We start from the raw sequence: 20,115 nt of genomic DNA on the forward strand, positions 1-20,115 counted from the left end.
ATTTTCTTGTAACATTAACATTAACAAAGGCAACGTTGATTCGACTCATATTCAGAAGCGCATCTCATAACCATCATGGAATGCAGAGATTATAATTTCTCATTTTGATACACAACTACTGACTTATATTTCCCTATTTAAATATTCTCCGTGTATATATGTATGTTATGGGTAACAGAGTCAGGATTATATGTTACAAACATGTCTATATAGCCTACACAGTGTCAAGTTTCACTGTTATATACATGTCTAAATACTGTCTGAATACATGTCAATTCCCTCAGACACTTATCTGTATGCATACACAAGTGTATGTAGAACTATGGTGCATATAATACCTAAGTTGTGTTGTGAAGTGCATTTAAAAACTGTTATAGGCTATAAATGTGGGGAGTTAGTAACATGAACAGGGAATTAAAGCTGCTCCTACGGAAGGAATTTATGTAGCCTCAGTGTATCTTAAATGCTTGTTTCATTTTGTAATCATTTCTTATTCGGTTTTGTATTACATTTGATAGATTTACTCCTAAGGTTTATGCTAAGTACTCCTATCAGTTTTTTGAATGTCATTGTGGCCATTTACTGTGGCCCCAAAGACCTCGCTCCTCCCCCCTCCCCTTCTGCTTAAGCCTGACCTCACTGCTGTGTTGTTAGGCTAATTGTCTGATGCTAGACTAGCATGCTCATGATAAAGAGGTGGTCTCAATATGCACGACAAGCACAAATAAACAGCCTTTGTACAGCCTCCTGACTCTTCACTGGTGAATTTCTAACACCGCCAAGTATATATACCCATGCCAGATGCTCTGAATGTTCACAGTGGCCATATACTTATTGTGTCCTTAGACCCAAGGCTACCCACTCAGGAAGCACTGCCTCTTGGGTGTCCCTATTTAGGCAGGCTTTCATGGAAACAGGAAGTATACATATTAAAATACTCACTTATGCTTTAATCAAATTTCTAACTGTTTTGTAAATTTGTAAAGCATCAACTTATAAGCGCAACAGTGATACTACAATATATGGATATCGGATAACAATTTTCTTTCTGACTGGCCATAAAGGTATGCTTGTAGTTGTTATTTTACTGGAAGAATTTTAATTGATTGATAAATAAATGACACATTTAAGGTCTCAAGGTCATGAAGACAAAGATTCAGTCAATGCAGAGCTCTAATAGTCAGGGGTTTATCTTTAATAGTGTGAGAGGCAGGAGTGCGCAGTGCACCTCAAACACAACAGTCCACCCTTATCCACAACAAATTCCAAACAGCAGGCATAAGGTGCGCTCAAGGAGATCCAGGTACGGTGTCGGCAGGCAGAGAAGTGTAGGTACCAGAGGGCTAGACTGGAGGCGTAGTCTGAAAACAAAGCACAGGTCGAGACACAGGTAGGCAGGCAGGATAAACCCTTGGTATGGAGTTGGCAATACTTTGCAAAGGGGAAGGGAATATGTATGGCATATAAAGAGCTGAAGGAGAAAGGTGAGTGGAAGAAAGAGGAGGGAGGTACGGCAGGTTGGTGTTTAGGTGAATTTAAGTGTTGGTTAGAAGTGGTTGCATTTCCAGGTAGGGGTGTGTCAGTCTGCCCACTGGGAACATGAGCTCGGTTCATGACATCCAATATGAGAACAAAAACATGATGACAAAAATATTATGAGATTAGAAAGAATCAAGTGCATTCAGTAAGGTGAATTTCATTAGTGTGTATCCTAACAGGAGTAATTTGGTTATTTTATGTGTATAAAACAGAAAAAAAGTACAATAAATTGAATACATGAAAACATGCTGTTCACAATTCTAAATATAATAAAATTTAATTTATGCATTTTTTCAAAATCTTATATAAATATGTATTTTAGACAAAGCCTTTTACAAAATATATTTGATTACTGTTTCCCATTTGGTCTTTACTGAATAGTTTATTGAGATAAGTCTGTATTATGATTGGACTCTTAAGCCCCATGTTTAAAAGGACTGCACATTGGTGCCTAAACTACATAATCTGTAGACTAATTAAAAAGTCCCAATTCTAAATCCTAACTAAAATACTGAAATGTGCATCATTTGTAACTATAATTTGAGCTTCTCTGTACTAAAATATTAATGAGGAATTTAATGAAAACTTGATATCTATCATTTCAATTTATTGCATTTAGCTGATGCTTTTATCCATAATGACTTACAATTATGAGTACAACTTGAGCAGTTGAGGGTTAAGGATATATATATATATATATATATATATATATATATATATATATATATATACAATTTCTCTATATATGTGACTATTGGCCCCCCTCCTGGCGTCCCTATCTTATGATTTCTCTGTCGTCTCTTTGCTTTTCCTTCACTTCCTTGTTTCATTTTCTCCGCCCCTCGTCTGTTCCTCAGTTCTAGTCCGAGTTTTAGTTCTCCCTGTTATGTTCACCTGCGTCTGATTATCCTTGATTGTTTTGGTTATTTTAGCCCTGGCTGTTGTTTTTCTAGTTTGCTGGTTATTTAGGTAAGTCAGGTTCGTCTGTTGAGTCTCGCTTATGGTCAATGCCCTTGCCCTTTTCGGTTGCTCAGTGTGTGCGCGCTTATTTACCCTCGGTATTTCCCCTTTGCCTCTCTTCGTTTTGCCCTTCATGTTTGATCTCACTCATTATTAAACGCCTCCTGCAGCTGCGTTCTGCCTCTTGCCTCATTCCTACTGGAAACGTGACAGAATAACCAGCCACAGCGAGAACTGGGAGGACCTCTCCAAGTCATGTCGTGTTCCGTCCACGTCAGCCCAGCCACCCCCAGGCAATGGTTTACTCCCGAAATGGGACATGGGTGACATCTGGGCCCTGCTCTCTACGCTTACAGAAGGGGAAACCTTTGGCTCTACCCTCGCTTATGGCAACACCCAGTGAGTGTAATGGTGGAGGGTAAGTCCCCATAGTTGCTCCTCGAGACTCCCCTGTGTCCCCAATAGCTGCTACAGGTGTGCCTCCAAAGACGTCTAGGACTCCAGCCACACCTTGCAGCGAGCCAATGACACCCTTAAGACTTTTCCATCAGCCTCCCGGACCCCTACAATTCCTATATCCTCATCATATACTCTTCCTGTACCTCCTCTGCCCCTTGAGGCTGCTTCTAACGCTTCCTCAGTTACTGTTTTGCCTGTTCCTGTTCCTGGTTTCGGCTGTGTTCCGGTCCATACGTCCGTGCCTGTTTGTTACCCTGGTGAAACCTGTTACCCTGCCTTGTGGCATTTGTTCCCTTGCCCGTGCCAATTGTGTATTTTGTTCCTGTGTCTGTTGTGCTGAATATACTTACCTCTGTCCTTCCTTCTGTCCCTGTTCCCACTACCAGCGTGTCTCCTCTCCTGACTCCTCTTCCCGCTGTATTGCCAGTCCGACTCCCTTTCCCGTCCTACTTCCATCCCTCAATCTGCCCTGACTCCTGCACCTGTCCAGGGTTTGGTCTTGTATCTTGTATATGCCCCTGGTCCTGCCATGGTCCCTGTCTGTAGTCCTGCGCCTACCCCAGCTTCCGCTTTTTTGTTTGTTCCGCATGTCTCTTCCTGCCCCCCCCCCCCTGTCTCCGGTCCTGTCTATTGGCCCTGTCTCTGCCTCGTATAGCCCTTTTTGTATTTCCTGTTCTCCTGCCTCTTTTTCTGGGTCTTGTCCCTGCTCCATGTCTTACCCGTTCCACTTGTCTGTGTCTCGTCTGTGGTTTGTTTGTTTTTTTTTTGCACGCCCTGTTCTTGTATGCTTCAGTGGGGGGTTGCCTCATTCCTACTGGAAACGTAATATATTAAATGCAAGTTTTCATTAAATTCCTCATTAAATAGAACATACTATAAATATTCCTACTTCTACAGTAATGATTCACTGTTTTCTTTCTTCATGTAATTTTTCACACTAAGCTGTGAGAGACCTTCCTGTTTTAGCTAGTGCCACCAGCATAGTTTGGGACAATGATGCTGGTCCATTTATAAATGACAGGAACAAAAAGCAGAGCAGAACCTAGCACAGACACCAAGAGGAAGGTCCACAGGAACATGCGGTCAAGCACTTGAGCCACAAACTTCCAGTCCTGAACAACCTGAGGACAGAAAAAGACGGTCACCCCTTGTTGCTGACACCCCCCATTAATTTTAGATGATGAAAGCATACATAACTAGTTGGAGATATACTGCCCTTCCAAAGAGAGGCAAAGCCAGTGAATGCCACTCTTACCTCTCTGACTTCATTCTCCTTGACAACATGGAGAGTGATGTAACGAATGGAGTCCAGTGCCGCTTGCAGGTTGTGTCTTGAGCTGTGAAGAGACGTGGTCTCTCGAGTCAAACCCTTCCCACAGCTGAACCCCACAGGACCTCTGCTCTGCCCCGCTCTCTGGCTCCCTCCGGTGGTGGCATAGCGATCGACATGGCTGCGCATACACAGTAGCTTCGGCAGCCTGTGCAGGAAGATGCGACGGACCCAGGGCGCCATCCCGTGGTGCGTGGACGACGAGCGGTGGTGAATATTGATGGCAAAGACTGTGATGACGATTGAGAGTGTGACGAAGATCATGGTGAAGACCAAATACTCCCCAATGAGTGGGATCACCTATGCAGGATTAAACTGTGACTTAGAATCCAATAAATATAGGACAAAAAAAAAAGTTTGTTTATATTAACTACAATAAATAATTTTGCATAATAATTACCTTATAATCTGGGATACAAAAAATATGTGGTCAGGACTGTCAAATAAGTTTAAAAAAAAAACAGCTTTAAGATGGCAAAAGCTTTAATCACTTAGATATAAAGTGTATGCTCACGTTAGGCCTACCTTGGAGGAGGAGGGGATGATCTCCTCAATCACCAAGAGAAATACAGTGAGTGAGACGAGAACAGAGGTACACAGTGAGATTTTCTCTCCACAGTTCGAGGGCAGGTAGAAGACCAGCACGGTTAAGAAGGACAGGCCGATGCAGGGAACGATAAGGAAGAGGGTGTAAAAGAGAGGGAGACGTTGGATGATGAAGGAGTAAGTTATGAAGGGATAGGAGCAGGTGCCGTCCATCCTTAAGCCCCGGCTGCCCGTAGCTGTTATAATCTCCCACTCGCCATTGTCAAAGTAGTCGCGCTTATCCACATGGATGTCCTCCAAGAGAATGTCCACCTGGCAGGAGCGATTTAGTATGGTCATCAGAAGCATTTGTACATACATCTTATTAGTATAACTCTCCATAAGGTTTGTGCGTAGAGAAAATTGATGACATGCTACACTAGCAGCTATTAAGACACAAAAGTTGCTTAGATTTGCACCCTTTCAGATTGTGTTTTAGTGTAATCGAAAATAAACCTGTGTGCCATCATAGGTCCAGGAGCCAAATTTCATAGAGCAGTTCTGAAGATCAAAGGGGAAGAAGGTAACATCTATAGTGCAGGTGGATTTGTAGTTCGCGGGAGGTGTCCAGGAGATAGTGCCATCGTACTTCACCACAGCTTTAGTGACAGTGGCCTCAAAATGCCCATCTGCACTATTGTATGATATAAATAATATTTTATTTTTATAATGAATATTTAATTATATTGAACCATTTAATTATATTAAATGAATAATTAATGTATTCATTAAAAACATTTGAAATTCCCTATGTACAATGAATGCCTTTTGAGTTTGGTAAAACAGCAGTAATTGGGGATCTGTTCCTTTTCTTGTCTTGTTCAGTAGTTTCAATTCCCAATCTAACAATATAGTATAAATGGCAGTGCATACTTGTCATAAAGCACAATGTCTGGGATCCAGATAGAGTCAGATGGCACTCTGATAGATGTGATGCCCAAGTAGTGTTGTGGATTCCATCGCAGCTTCATATCAACCCATTCCTGAACACACATACAAAATACTGAAAACCAAAACCTAGAAATGCAAGTTCCTTGGCGCTAGAAGATTTCCTTTATAGCTTGTCTGTTGCTGCAGTCTTCTGAGACTCAGGACTTGTGATTTATTCTGAATACTGCCTAGTTTACTATTTCTGTGTTCACTGAGTTCACCCATGCACCACTGGAACACTGGCAGGGAAAAGAGACATGTTTCAAATGCTGTCTTTACTGTCTTATGGATCAAAGTTCATTCCCTCTCTTTGTGTCCTTCCAAGCCCTGTTAATGAACCCACTGACCCTCTGACCCTTATGGAAGCAGTGGTGAGGCAGTTACAATCCCCGCTGGCAAATCAAGCTGTCAGAGGCAGGGCAGATTCACATAGACTGATGGTAGTGGTCGGAAGACGAGGGGGGTGAGAAAGCAGTGGGAGAGATTAAAATGGTGTCACTGGTGTCAATGCCATTAAGACACTTTGTGTGCACAAGAGACATCTAAACCAATTCTCCAAAAAAGACAAATATTACATAAGATGCATTACCTGCTTCATCCACACATTGGTGGTCATCAGTTGGTTCTTCTCATCCTTATATGTCATGGTCATAAAAGTGATTAAATCTTATGTGAGAACATTTAAAGCACACCAAAGATTAAATGGAATTTTATCCACAGTTATATTACTAGGTCTTTTGCAGACAATGTCTTTTATCCCAGAAAATGGGCAAGTAAATAAAAAAAAAAAAAAAAAAAAAAAAAAAAAAAATATATATATATATATATATATATATATATATATATATATATATATATATATATATATATATATATATATATGAATGTAGTGAATATATTTAAATGAATATAACTGAATTACCACATCCACCAGCTGAGATATGGCCAGTCCAAATTTGACCCGTATTGTTGCATTGAGATCTTCCACTGGTCTCACCCACTTCTGGTAGTTAAAGAACAAATGCTTGAACAGCTTGTCTTCAGTTTTGGCATATGAAGATAGTTTGGGGGGAGCTAAGGCACAGCAAAAGCACAATGTAAACCTCTGTCCTTACCCATCATGATCAACCACCACAAAGTCAATCTTGCTCCCAGTGCCACTGGTTCAACGATTTATGAATCCACACAATAAATATAGTCCAGCAAGCTATGTTCAACTAAGTGCATTACTGAAACAACATATTCAATTACAAATGTAGATGCATGATATTAAGAAGCACAGATTTGGTTTCCAAAGTTTCTATTCTTTCATAATCAGTGGTATGATTCTTTATAACTAAGCTGCAATATTCACAATGAACTTTTATTTTTACATATTGTAATCTTGGACCATTGTTAATCTATATACAATCAAGTTGATATCAGAACTGTAAAGGTAGATCAACCCGAACATGTCAGTTCATATGAACAAATCCTTTTATAGTACGGAATTCAGGTTAGCCTCAGTAATGGCTGAGTTTTCACAGAGAATAACATGTTACAGATTAAAGGTCAGTTATAGATCTTAGACCAAGATGTAATTGCATTTACTGAAAACAATCACTTTATTGCATGACACATTAAAACCTTTTCATATGACAGTATCATGTATGGTTTGTGTTCAGTTGAAATGGTTGTAATAGTTCACTACATACTTAACTACACCTGTAAGAGATCATGTCTAGGTTCTAGAATTCTCCAGATGACTAAGAGCACACATTGATCATCTGTGTTCTTGACAATGTAGAGGCTGAAATGAAAGGGGTGTCTACTCTTCTTCTTTTCACACATTGCTACTGACAGTAGAGTGCATTCGAGGAGTATTAACCTAATAAAGACATGGCTAAACTTTCATTTGCTGTTTGCTATCTTTGCAGACAGTATTACAAAACCTGACACTGATATTTTCGATTGGTTTTGAGAATGTTTTTCATTAGACTTATGGAACATACACTAAGTGAACATTTTAATTATTACACCTGGCCCATAGATACTCCTGCTAAGCTGTAATACATTACTCCCAGCACTGCTTATACCATAAAGTCTGTTGACTGACTGTTCCAGAGCCTTGTACCTTGTGTACAATGTAACAACCTTTGTTGGCATCTTTCATAAGTGACCTTTCTGAACAAAGGGCAGTTTCTATCCCTTTCCAAGCATATATTTACCTTTACAACAGTTGCTCTTGTCCAGAACAAATAGCAAAAAACAAAACAAAACAAAAAAATACAGAATTATTCATGCTTTGGGGAAATACAAAAACATACAAACAACCTCTTCACCAAAAAAATATAAATTTTAAATCCTGGAACAGGCCACTGAACACATGTCACAAATGTGCAGAGGTTATTAAATGTGAATGAACTTCTAGAGCTATAGAGCAGGTGTAACTATTAAACAACTCAGCAAAGATTAAACAGCTTGGTATGTTCTGTTCTTTGAATATACCTTAGATGTAGGATAATGGGGCCATACATTTCTGTATTATGTGACTGGCCAATTTTGCAGTCAAACCTCCACTGTGTCTATGCCACCATAGATCAGTAACTATGCCTCTAGGACTTCTCAGTCGATATGTGACTGATTAGCAAATCTATCTTTTCTCCAGTGTCTGTCACAGCTGAACATAACACTGCAGAACAAGAGTTTCTCAAGACCTTAATAGTTTGCCTTGAAGATATCACAAATTGGTAAATCATTAAATAGCTATAACTCATCACATCAGTAAAGAGTTAAATGTAAATTTCTATGACCGTTCATATTAAAACTGTACCAGATGTCAATGATATTAATCATGTTCACAACATCAGTTGTCTATGGCAGGGGGCTTCAAGTCTGGTCCTGGAAATCTGGAGTCCTGCAAAGTTTAGTGATTGATCTGCTCAGACACACCTACTAAACCTAGCAATTGATTGATGAGTTGATTCGGGTGCATTTATGTATGCAATTACCAAAACACACTGGTCTCTTGGAACAGGGTTTGACACAATGCTATATTAAGTAATATTAGTTAAACACACCTGATTCAATGATCATTCAAGGTTTAGTAGGTGTGTCTGAGCAGAGCAATCACTACGTTTTACAGGACTCCGCCCCTCCGAGACCACACATGGGACACCCCCCCCACCTCCGATCTACAGCCTATCTGATGACATAAATCTGCTTAACTACCAAACAAATACACAGTAGTAATGAAATGTCAGTAAGTTTCTAGCCTGTTTTTACTGGTCCAGCTCTGTGAACAGGAACATTTTGCTCAGGTTTCTTACTGACATACTGACTTCCATGACTGTGTGTTTGAATTTCAAACAGGTCTATAACCAACAATACTTCTGTCAGTATTGTGGGTAGCCTTAAGATATGAGTCAGGGAATTTACCAGAACAAAAAGAAATAAACACTGAAGGACATATGGTAAAGTAAACATATTAAATGACTAAAATATCTGCATCCTGTTAGAAGCTCAATTGTAATATAGACAAAAATCATAAATACACAATTGCTCGCTTTGTGTAAAATTAATCTGCTCACTGTGTACTACCAAAACATGGGTCAATAGCCATAGAAATTGACAAATGACATGACATTTCTTCATAAGACCCACTCTACTGACACTCATGCATTAATGTAACCTTGAGGTTGGGAGATTTTCTAACCAACAGCATGGGCCATGCTATGCAACTCGTCTGACAATTAAAATATTCCTCTCATTATATGGTGTATGTTGCTGTGCTAGTGTTTATATGTGTTTGCATATTATGCTCATTAGATTCTAAGTATTATTCAAGTATTATGAACAGTATTAACAACCTTACTGTTTTCAAATTCATGGAAAGCTTAGTTTAAACTAATCAAAATTGCTCTGAATCAAATGTAAAAATTGTTTCCTGCATTTCATAATTTAATTCTGAATTTCATAATACCCTATTTAGTTTCTTTTGAACACTCAAAAGAGTTCCTGCTGTAGAACAATGACTTGGGAATCCATCCATTCTCCTGACATCAAACTGGTCTGCAGCTTTGCGAATGAGGAGAATGAGAGATGAAGATGAACGTGTGGAGGCAAGGTTGCAGAAACTCACCTACTGTGGAGCACAGGAGACAGCAGCAGGCTAGAAGAATCAGTCCGGAGCGTGTGCTGTGAGCTGGCGGCATGATGCCGCTAGTAGCATCAAGGCAGCAGAGGAGATCTTTAAAGTACCATGACCACTTCTGAGCTGAGCAGACTGCATACAGACAGTGTGTAGCATAACATGTGTAAATGCTGCCAGCTTCCTGTGTACTAGCAAAAACACAAAGCCCCACTGGACACATTTGATTGTGTACATTTAACACATGCATGCAAAATACCCCAAAACATATTTATGCACAAAAACATGCATGGAAAACTATAGAATAAGATACATTTCTGCATGAGTGTTACGCTTACTGCCACAATAGTCCAAGCATGAACAGGTCCTGCACTCATACTCAGCATGCGTGCTCCAAATAAACACATGCAGGCGGACATTCAGTGTCTCCTCTCACCCCCACCCCTCCCCCGACCCCTCAGCCTCTAACCTAACTGTGCAGAGAAAGAGGATAGGTCTTCAGTGTTCTGCTCTTCTGTTTAGTAGCTCAATGCCCATGCCACCAAGCCTGTTTTCCAGTGCACTGCAGTTGGACTCACACACAACATATCTTCTCCACCTCTCTCCCCTCCCAGTTTGCAAAAGAAGCCCAGCCCCCTTTCTTCTGCTCCCCCTTCCACACGCACACACACACAAACACACACACAGGAAGATAATTATGTGATGGGGACGGAGGTTCCAGTGGGATACAGAATGTTTGTGCTATGCAATTAAGAGAGATGTTTACAAACATAATCAACCTCTCAATACAATAAGCTGATGTCCCAAAGAGCTTTAAAACCTCCACAACTAACCCGTTCTCCAAAAAACATGCTGCAAAATGACTATTGACCAGTTGCGCTAATACCAGCAGTTAGTAAATGCATAAAGAAGCTGGTGTTTTTCCATATCAGAGCCGTCGTCCCTTCAAATTTAGACCAACACCAGTTTGCCTACCAATCAAACCAATCCATGGCACTTCACCTGACATGGTCACACCTGGAACAACCAAACATGTATTTGTGGATTTCAGTTGTGACTTTAACACCATATTCTTTCATAAACTGTTTAGAAAATGGGAAGTTTAGTTCTGAGCAGCTCCAACTGCTCCTGGGTCAGGGACTCCCTGTTTTACAGGATCGGAAACCACACCTGCTCCATTCTGACTGGGACCCTGCAGGGCTGCGTGATGAGCCCCATGCTCTTTATTCTGTTCATGCACTACTGTGCCCCCCCCCCCCCCATCCACCCCTCCAATGCCATAATGAAAGTCTCAGATAACACCACAATAGTTGGCACAATTAATTCAGATGGCAATGAGAGTGCCTATAGGAATGAGGTGGAATGTGTGGGTTAATTGTGCAAAGTCAATGACTTAGTGCTTAACACTTCCAAGATAAAGGAGATCACTGTGGACTTCAGGAGAACAGGGAAGTCAGATCACCTCCCCCTCCACATATCTGGAGCATGGAAGGTGTTGAGAGCATGAAGTTCCTCAGTGTCTGTTTAACTACACTTAAGGTTGTCTCCTAACACCTCATACCTCTGCAAGAGGGCACAACACAGACTGCACTTCCTGAAGAAGTTTAAACAGGCCCAACTCCCACAAACACTCCTGGTGAGCTTCTACCGCAGCACTGCTGAGAGCATCCTTTCCTACTGCATGATTGTGCGTTACTCCAGCTACACTGTCTCAAAGGGGAAGGATCTGCATCGTGTGATCAGGGAGCAGAATGGATCATTGGGACTGACCTCTCCAATCCAGACAATGCTTATGCTAACCCACTAAAGAAGAAGGTTGGATGTATCAGCAGAGACACAACACACCTTCAACACTGCTTGTTTGACGTGCTGCTGTCTGGCAGGTGGTACAGGGCTATCCACACACACAGACTGAGAAACAGCTTCTTCCCAAGAACTGTGGCCTCTATTACACCTAAATGACTATCCTCCTTCAACACAGACAGTCACCCTGTACACTATGCACTTTTGCACATCTCATGTATACTTTACACAGTGTAATTTAAACTGTAAAATTATGCTTTTCTCTGCTTAAAATGTCCATGTGCAAACACAAATGCACTGTCACTATATACCTCCAATGTAACTTATTCATTTATCCAAACTGTAATATTACTGCAATATACTTCATTTATATAATTTAAAAAAAAAAATATATATATATATATATATATATATATATATATATATATATATATATATATATATATATATATATATATATATATATATATATATATATATGCACAGAGAGAGAGAGAGAGAGAGAGAGAGAAAGATGAATGAAGGCTTTTACTTACTTATAAAATCCTGGTCCAAAAACTGGACATATAAGGCCCTCTGAAATACCATTAAATATTTGAGATATGAAAATTTAATTGGCATGTAATGTTTAAAACAATTTAATTTTATGTGTTTTAAGTAGTATATTGCATACTCCTCAGTGCTTATTTGGTCTGCCAGACCCCTTTTTTTCCAAAAGCTTTTTCATCATACACATGCTGCTCAACCAGCTTATCTTGTGGTTTTAAACAACACGGCAATGTAGCTTGATGTGAATCTGTAAGGATGAGTGCATATTTCTATTTTTAGTTTCACAGCTTGCATGAGCAGGCTTTTGCTATTAAAAAGTGTATGTGAAGTTTAGTTAATTGTCAGTTGATGGCTGTGTTATATTTACACTTGTCCTCAACCATCATAACGTCAAGACGTGGGTTTTGTTTTTGTTTTTTGGAACCCACTTACCACAGAACTGCACTACAGTGTGCAGCACGTTTTCCATTGCTGCAGTTAAAATAAAGAAGCAGAGTACAGCTTAGGTATGTGTGATTTGTTCTGAAATAATAGAACCGATATGTCTCCACTGTGTGGAGTGTCACTGAGAGAGATGAAAGTAAGTGTTGTAATCAGTACTGGCTTTACTCTCTTGGAGTGGTGAGTTAACTCTGTTTTGACTTTTTAGCAAAATTCTTGTGTATACAGCACCTTTGGTCATGATCTGGGCTGACCTCTATAAAACAAAATGATTCCATATGTTAGTGTATCTGTTTTTATTAATTTGGACAGTACAATCAGTATATGTAGGTGCCAGAATTAGGCCAGTAGTGCTAGTTTACCTCTCTGATGCAGATATCAAAACTGAAAAAAAGCTAATCAATTCCTTAGACAATTAAATTTATAGGCCCTTGGGTAGAATCATAATACATATAAACCTCATTCAACAGAATTCTAAAATTTTATCACTTTAACAAAATGTTACATAAACGAAAAGAGTACAGTCAAATTTAAAGGCTCACGGGACACCAACCTTGCAACCTAGGACCTTCAAATGCAGCCTACTCTGTCTCCCTAAGGCCTGGTTTATGTGTGTCAGGTTTAGGTCCAATAGATCCAATGACTGGTGCACAAACCCCGAAAGTGTTGATTTTACAGACTAAATTGAATTTTGCCTATATAGGCAAATGTAAAGGGTCACTGGACAGCAACATTTTGACCTAGGATCTTCAAAAATGATATATGCCATGTCACTAAGGTTTAGTTTATGCCTATCAAATTTGGGGTCCCTAGGCCACAAGGCTGGTCCACAGGCCCCTGGAATGTTACTTGGACCTTTCCAATTCCAATGTATTTGGCCTATATAGACAAATGTAAAGGGTCACAGAATGCCAGCCCTTTGACCTAATTCCTTCAAACATGGAATAAGCCATCTCCCTTAGGTCTAGTCTATGCTTGTCAAATTATGGGCCTCAAGGTTGTAATACCACTTCACAGGCCCCAGGAGTGTGACTTTTACAGAATAATTAACCTGAGTGCTGCCTATATAGGCAAATGTAAAGCATTTATGTTATCGTATATAGGCTGCACTCACTCAGTTTAATAAGCCTGTAAAATAGTAATTTATTTATATAGCACATTTAATGGACCAAAGCGCTGAACAAATATAAGGCCAAAAAACTGGCATACTGAACTGGCCTGATACAAAACCAAATACACAAGACCATAATAAATAACATAAAATATAACAAAATATATAATATTAATATATAATATATATTAAAATAGAATATAACATGAAACATACAACATACATAACAATAGGAAACATATAACAGACACATTAAACCAAATAAATACATAAAACACAGATTGCAAAAATCATCACACTAGGGAATGCAATCTGGAAAGGGTAAGTTTTCAAGCTTGACTTGAAAATGAAAAAGTGCATACCTAATGTCCATGGGTAGACTGTTCCAAAGTGTTGGAGCTCCTGTAGCAAAGGCACTATCACCTTTGAATTTAAACGAATTGTGTGAATCCACAACTCCACAATCCACAATCTCAACTAGACACTCTAACAAAGCATGCAATAGAACACAAATCCATAGGCCTTACAGGGATGTATTGTTTAGTGTCATCTGCCTAGCAATGAAACAAGACATTATGCTTTTTAATTTTGTCACCCACAGGCAGAAAGTATAGTGCAATAAGTAATTGCCCCATATTTTAATAGCAGCCACCAGAGACATACGACTCCCAATGTTCATTGCAAAAGTTCTATGATGCAGATATGACTTGAAGCAATTCACCACATCACCTTGCAGGCCCACAACATGTTCTAAAAGCAGCATTTTGGTTATAGCAAAATATGTTTAATGTATAAATTAACAATGGGACACCACCCTAAACATGTAATGTTTAAAACAATTTAATTTGATGTGTTCCAAGTAGTATATTGCATGTACTGTTCAGTGCTTATTTGGTCCACCAGAGTACCTTTTTTCAAAAGCTTTTTCATCATACACATGTTGCTCAACCAGCATATCTTGTGGTTTTGAACAATACAATATTGCGACTGTAAGGATGAGTGCATATTTCTGTTCGTAGTTTCACAGCTTGCATGAGCAGGGTTTTGCTATTAAACAGTGTATGTGAAGGTTAGGCAACTGTCAGTTGATGGCTGTGTTATATTTACACTTGACCTCAAACATCAGAACGTCAAGACGTGGGTTTTTTGGAACTCACTTACCACAGAACTGCACTACAGTATGCAGCACATGGTTTCCACTGCTGCAGTTAATATAAAGAAAGAGTAGCTTAATTATATCTATGCTAACTCAAAAAATGACTAAAAAACATTGGAGCAAAAACAGTTACAGTTTCATGCTGAAATTAGAATTTGAGATGTGTGCCGTGACCTAATTTAATATATTCTCCACATTGACCAATTTATTGAATAAATGAATTTTATTGATGAATCAACATCAAAAATGTAAATGTTAAGCATAGGATGTATTTAAAAAAAAAGTAGAACAAAAAACTACAATATGCAGTCACCATTCAAACTGGGATTCCAGAACAGGAAACAGAAAAACTGAGTAGTAACACTGTAATAACAAACTTCTTTAAAATGACATTTTATAAATGTGGTAATTCATGTACTGGACAGTAGAGAAGCCTCACAATGATGACACCAACCTAGTTGTACATTATGAATATGAAACTTAGTCTTGGTTTTGACTCTACAAGAGCTGATAGGGTGCATCTTTTGCTGATTTCAGGTTGGAAGAATACAACCTTGTGTTGATGACAAGCATCACTGTTACACACAAAAATGATCACTCCAACTAAGCACAGTAACCTGAAAAGATTTGTCTGCCAAGGGAAATATTGAAAATTAACCCACCGCCTTCCTGGTATTCACCCTTTTAAACAAACACTCTCATCACGTCACTCTCCGTGATTATGAGAGGGTGCTGTTCTATGGTGGGCTCTGCGCCGATAGTCCCATTAGCACTAGCGCTGTTAGCATTGTCCCTGCTAGATGTAGCCTCGAAGCGAGCGAAGAATGTATTCAGCTCGTACGCCAGAGACTCATCCGCACTCATCAGTCCGGAGGGTGGGCTCCTGTAGTCCGAGTTCGTCCATAGTACCTACCACAGGGATCTAGAGCCACTCTGCTGGAACTGTGTCTCTAGTTTCCTCCCGTAGCGCCGCTTCGCCTCCCTCACCGCCCTGCGCACTCCGTATGCCGCAGACTTGTACTCGTCCATGTTCCCGTTGATGATCCCCGCGTTGTAGGCAGCAGTGCGAGAGTTCAGAGCCTCGCGGATGGTTTTGTCCATCCAGGGCTTCTGGTTGGGAAACCTGATGGGGATTCTTGGAATCGTGTCGTCCACCAGTTTCCCAATAAACCCTACTACTGCCTCCGTAAACTCGCTGACATCAGTACTGCGCCGGAACATGTCCCAGTCTGGAGAACATAATTTGTTCCTGATTAGAATTCAGGTATGCAAACCAGAAACAGCATTCTCCTGTAATCAGCTGTAGCTACTGGGTTATTGTGGTGTGTTATTTGAGGCTTTATTATTATTGCTTTTACTATTTCTTAATACAGATTGAGGTTTTCATCTGGTTTTGCTCCTGAGGCTTTATGTAAAATGAGTACACACTGTCATCAAATTGATCCTAAATTTGCATTTAATATTATGAATGACAAGACGTTGCAGCAGTATCGATTGACTTTACCTAATGTTGTATTGCATCAATTGATTCATAGATGACAATTTCAACACAAGTGTCCGTTTTCTGTTTCTGTACTTTTCCATAGACTGGTTGTGTAGTCTTGTCCTTTGTATCTGGAATTTCTTTTTCTTTTTTCAGTTGCACACAACAACAAAGTCAGATTTTATCATTTTCTTTTTATGAAATGATAAAGCAGTATTAATGCTTCCTACCAGCCTGGTTATTATATATTCTATTTAAAGGCATAATAATCAAATACACACTATGGTCATGACTATAAACGTTACTTACTTGACAGTATGTCGGTAAATGTCCACAGAATGTATTATACACACCTGTAAGCAGTGCCAGGCTGTATATCTCTGTTTCCTGTGCAAGACTGCACACCCTACTCTCAGCATCACTGGGAAGAGAACAGCCAGAGTTTAATCAAGTTTTGCTAATATTTTTAACAGTCATTGCTTTTACAGAAAAAATGCATAGGAAGCATCTGTTACATACCGAAATGTGAGTGGCCTTGTATTAGCTGTGGGTTAAAAAAAAAGAATATATATATATATATATATAATGTAATTGGACCACTTTATTAGGAACAGCTGGACACCTGCTCATTTGTGTAATTATCCATTCAGACAATCATGTGGCAGCAGTGAAATGCATAAGATGATGCGCACATGGGTCAAACGCTTCATTTAATATTTACATCAGGATGAGGAAAAATTGTGCTCTGCATGATTTTGCTTCAAATGGATGTAGTCATGTCATATTTTAGCGCAGCCCTATTTTACACCCTGTGTGTAAAGCCAGACAAAATCATATTTTACCTGCTGTTTCTTGTATTGTAGCGTATTCAAGCATGTCATCATTGGACTCCCTATAACATTTATTACATAAATTATTTGCACATAGATAGTAAATGTTATTTTTAATTGTGTTACATAATCTGTGTTTTATAAAGTTGACTCTGTGAGACATACAAAAATTCTGATGTACCTGTGCTGCCATGTATCTGTTTAAATGGCAATAAACCTCTAAATCTAAAAATAAATTTAGATTTGCTTAGCAAAGGATTTAAATTTTTTCAATAAAAATGTTTTGTCTGCAGAGCTCACAACAAAACATACCCAACCATTGTTTGCTTCACTTGCTTTGAACCTTGAAAAGTAATAAAATAAGTAAATGATTTAAATTTGACAAGTGATTTATGAATGTAAAATGAAATGTAACATTATTACATTGCAACAAAAGAATGTAACATTATTATAAAAATTACCTTTACAGAGTGTATTATCCTGTACATTGCAGGAAAGAATATTAATTCATATAAAAATTCTAATAAGGTATTCTACTGCAGTGTTGGTTATGGATCTATTGTACCTATGTCTCTGATTTTGACACAACTCCGTAAAGAATAAAAACAAGAATTTAATGTATTTGCTTCAATTTTTTTAAATGTCTTATTAAATTTCATTTAAGTACATTATGGATTGAGAAAGTGGCTCTGATCCTATGTGTTCTGTTTAACTGAAATTCAAGATCTGTTTAGTAAAAGTCAGCCAGTTAACATTACTTACTCTTAAATATTATGCAGCGATATATTCCAAAGAAAACTATCCCAACCAAAAGCAACGTTCCAAGAGTGACCAAATATGTTTTGTTCTTAGCTTCAGGCTTGATAGTAGGAGTACATGTAGTAGAAGTTTCTGTCAACAAAGGAATCAACATGGAACAGTTTTCAAATTACTTAGACAAATAGATTGCTTTACTTAATGAAAATTCTTGCTACATTTACTTGTATTAATGTATACTAACATTAATGTTTTATTCATGTTCATCATCATCATCATCATCATCATCATCATCATCTCCCTCCTTGCCTTGACACCTTCCACACTTCCTCACTCAGCATTGCCCTTGTACTGAGGACCAGTTATGCCCCTACCACATGTTCACATTCCCCTTGACTAACTGTCAAGTCTCCTGAGCCATCTTGTGAATCTGAGTATATCTCTTAATATGCATGTAGCTTCTACAATATATTTACAGGGAACATTGATTATGTTAGAGAAAAACCTGGAAGAGATAATTTTTCAACTGTATTCTGAATGAGGAGAGGTGGGTACATGCACAGGCATATAGATGAATGATATTGCAGAGTTTAATCTAATAGTGTGAAGCATGAAGGAAAAGGAATTTTACTGAACTGTAAAAATAGAAAAAAGAAATATCTTTTGTTGAAGACAATGTTGCGGTCTTCATCAAGTAAATGCATTAGAAAAAAACAGAAGAAAAAAATTATCATTGTACGTTCTGCTTCAAGAAGGAAATAGTTTGAATAAAAGCTATCCCAACCAAAACCGTAGTTCCAAGAGATACAATTATTTGTACCACAGAATCTGCTTGCAAATATATCTCACCAACTGGGTTGGTAGCAGGAGTAGCTGTATTCCTGTCAACACAGGAATGAACATGGAACAGTTTTCAAATTAGTTAGTTAAATAGATCATTTTACTTTACAAAAATCTTGCTACTTCTAACTGTATTAATGTATACTTGCATTACTGTTTCAGTCATCGTCATCTTCATCATCATCATCACTCTCCCTGCCTTGATACCATCCACACTCCCTCAATCAGCATTATCCCTGTTCTGATGACCAGTCATGCCCCTACCGCATGTTCCCATTTCCCATGTCTAACTGCAAAGTCTCCTGAGCCAGCTCATGACTGAACATTTCTCTTCTTGGTGTTCTGATCCATTTGTCTGGTTACTGGCTTCACTTTTTGAATTGATCCACTGACCATTTCCTGATTGCTCAACTATCTGCCTGTCCCCAACTAACTCTGAGTTTGCTTCATCCCTTTTCATTTATTAAAGGCTGTTTGCAGTTTTAGTGTCAAGATTCTTTTGGAAACTCATTGAACTTCATGTTGCTTTACTTTAAAATGAGGGGAAACTCAAATCGCTTACCATAGACCTGGACTTGGATTATTTTATGTCCTGATGCCATCACATTATTTGGAGGATATTTATGAGATGAATACACACAACTGTAGTTACCAGAATCCTGTACTGAAGTTGTTCTTAAAATGAAGGTATGTTCGTTTTTTTCCCCAAGTAGTTGCAACCTCACCCCAACACCATTTTTACACAAGTACATGTGAAGTAGGCCACTTGATCTCCTTTTTTCAAAGATGTTACATCTGAACATTAAATATTCCCCAGCGTTTGCTGTGGTGCCTCCATAAATTTCTGCGGGCTGGAAATCATTTATTGATAAAAGAATAATAGTATTAATAAAAATGATAAGCTTGATTTACATAGCACTTTTTAAACAGGCATTACAAAGTGCTTTAAAAGCATATTAAGAGAATTTAAAACAATTAAAACATCCGCTACCATCAGTACTGCTCAAAAGAAATCAGAATTTGTATTTTAAAATGTTATATGCTTTTATATAGTAAAATAAATGTAGTAGTTAAGATGACAGTGTTTAACTAATTTAACAGTAATGATCATGTAATCAGTATGAGAAAAAGATCCAAAGTACCTTCTACTGGAGATATTGATATGATCATCATTAATAAAACACCTTTTCAGAAAGACAAAGGAGAAAAACGTT

The 20,115-nt window shown here is 38.6% G+C and overlaps 2 protein-coding genes across 2 annotated transcripts; both read right to left on the bottom strand.

The window, feature by feature from the left end:
* Positions 1–1,174: 1,174 nt before the first annotated feature.
* Positions 1,175–10,539, bottom strand: chrna5 (cholinergic receptor, nicotinic, alpha 5). The gene is made up of 11 exons (XM_081716018.1): positions 10,402–10,539; positions 9,924–10,067; positions 6,726–6,877; positions 6,393–6,437; positions 5,747–5,856; positions 5,330–5,507; positions 4,814–5,146; positions 4,214–4,588; positions 4,001–4,079; positions 3,678–3,769; positions 1,175–1,361 (listed from the first exon to the last, which is right to left on the bottom strand). Exons 2-11 carry the CDS (start codon positions 9,994–9,996, stop codon positions 1,344–1,346), a joined length of 1,455 nt encoding a protein of 484 aa, XP_081572144.1. The 5' UTR covers positions 9,997–10,067; positions 10,402–10,539; the 3' UTR covers positions 1,175–1,343.
* Positions 10,540–15,196: 4,657 nt separating this feature from the next.
* Positions 15,197–17,527, bottom strand: LOC145658554 (uncharacterized). Its single transcript, XM_081715824.1, has 5 exons — positions 17,318–17,527; positions 16,995–17,019; positions 16,829–16,896; positions 16,497–16,621; positions 15,197–16,221 (listed from the first exon to the last, which is right to left on the bottom strand). Exon 5 carries the CDS (start codon positions 16,211–16,213, stop codon positions 15,902–15,904), a length of 312 nt encoding a protein of 103 aa, XP_081571950.1. The 5' UTR covers positions 16,214–16,221; positions 16,497–16,621; positions 16,829–16,896; positions 16,995–17,019; positions 17,318–17,527; the 3' UTR covers positions 15,197–15,901.
* Between the last annotated feature and the right edge of the window lie 2,588 nt (positions 17,528–20,115).

Source organism: Electrophorus electricus, chromosome 6 (assembly GCF_041902795.1).
Source record: "Electrophorus electricus isolate QZ-2024a chromosome 6, ASM4190279v1, whole genome shotgun sequence".
Classification (NCBI taxonomy): Eukaryota; Metazoa; Chordata; class Actinopteri; order Gymnotiformes; family Gymnotidae; genus Electrophorus; species Electrophorus electricus.

Coding starts and splice junctions, on each gene's coding strand:
- chrna5 (XM_081716018.1), bottom strand. CDS start 9,996: ATGCCGCCAGCTCACAGCACACGCTCCGGACTGATTCTTCTAGCCTGC. Junction 6,878..9,923: donor TCTCCTGTGCTCCACAGTAG/GTGAGTTTCTGC, acceptor GCTGTGCCTTAG/CTCCCCCCAAACTATCTTCA. Junction 5,508..5,746: donor GACATTGTGCTTTATGACAA/GTATGCACTGCC, acceptor ATCATACAATAG/TGCAGATGGGCATTTTGAGG.
- LOC145658554 (XM_081715824.1), bottom strand. CDS start 16,213: ATGTTCCGGCGCAGTACTGATGTCAGCGAGTTTACGGAGGCAGTAGTA.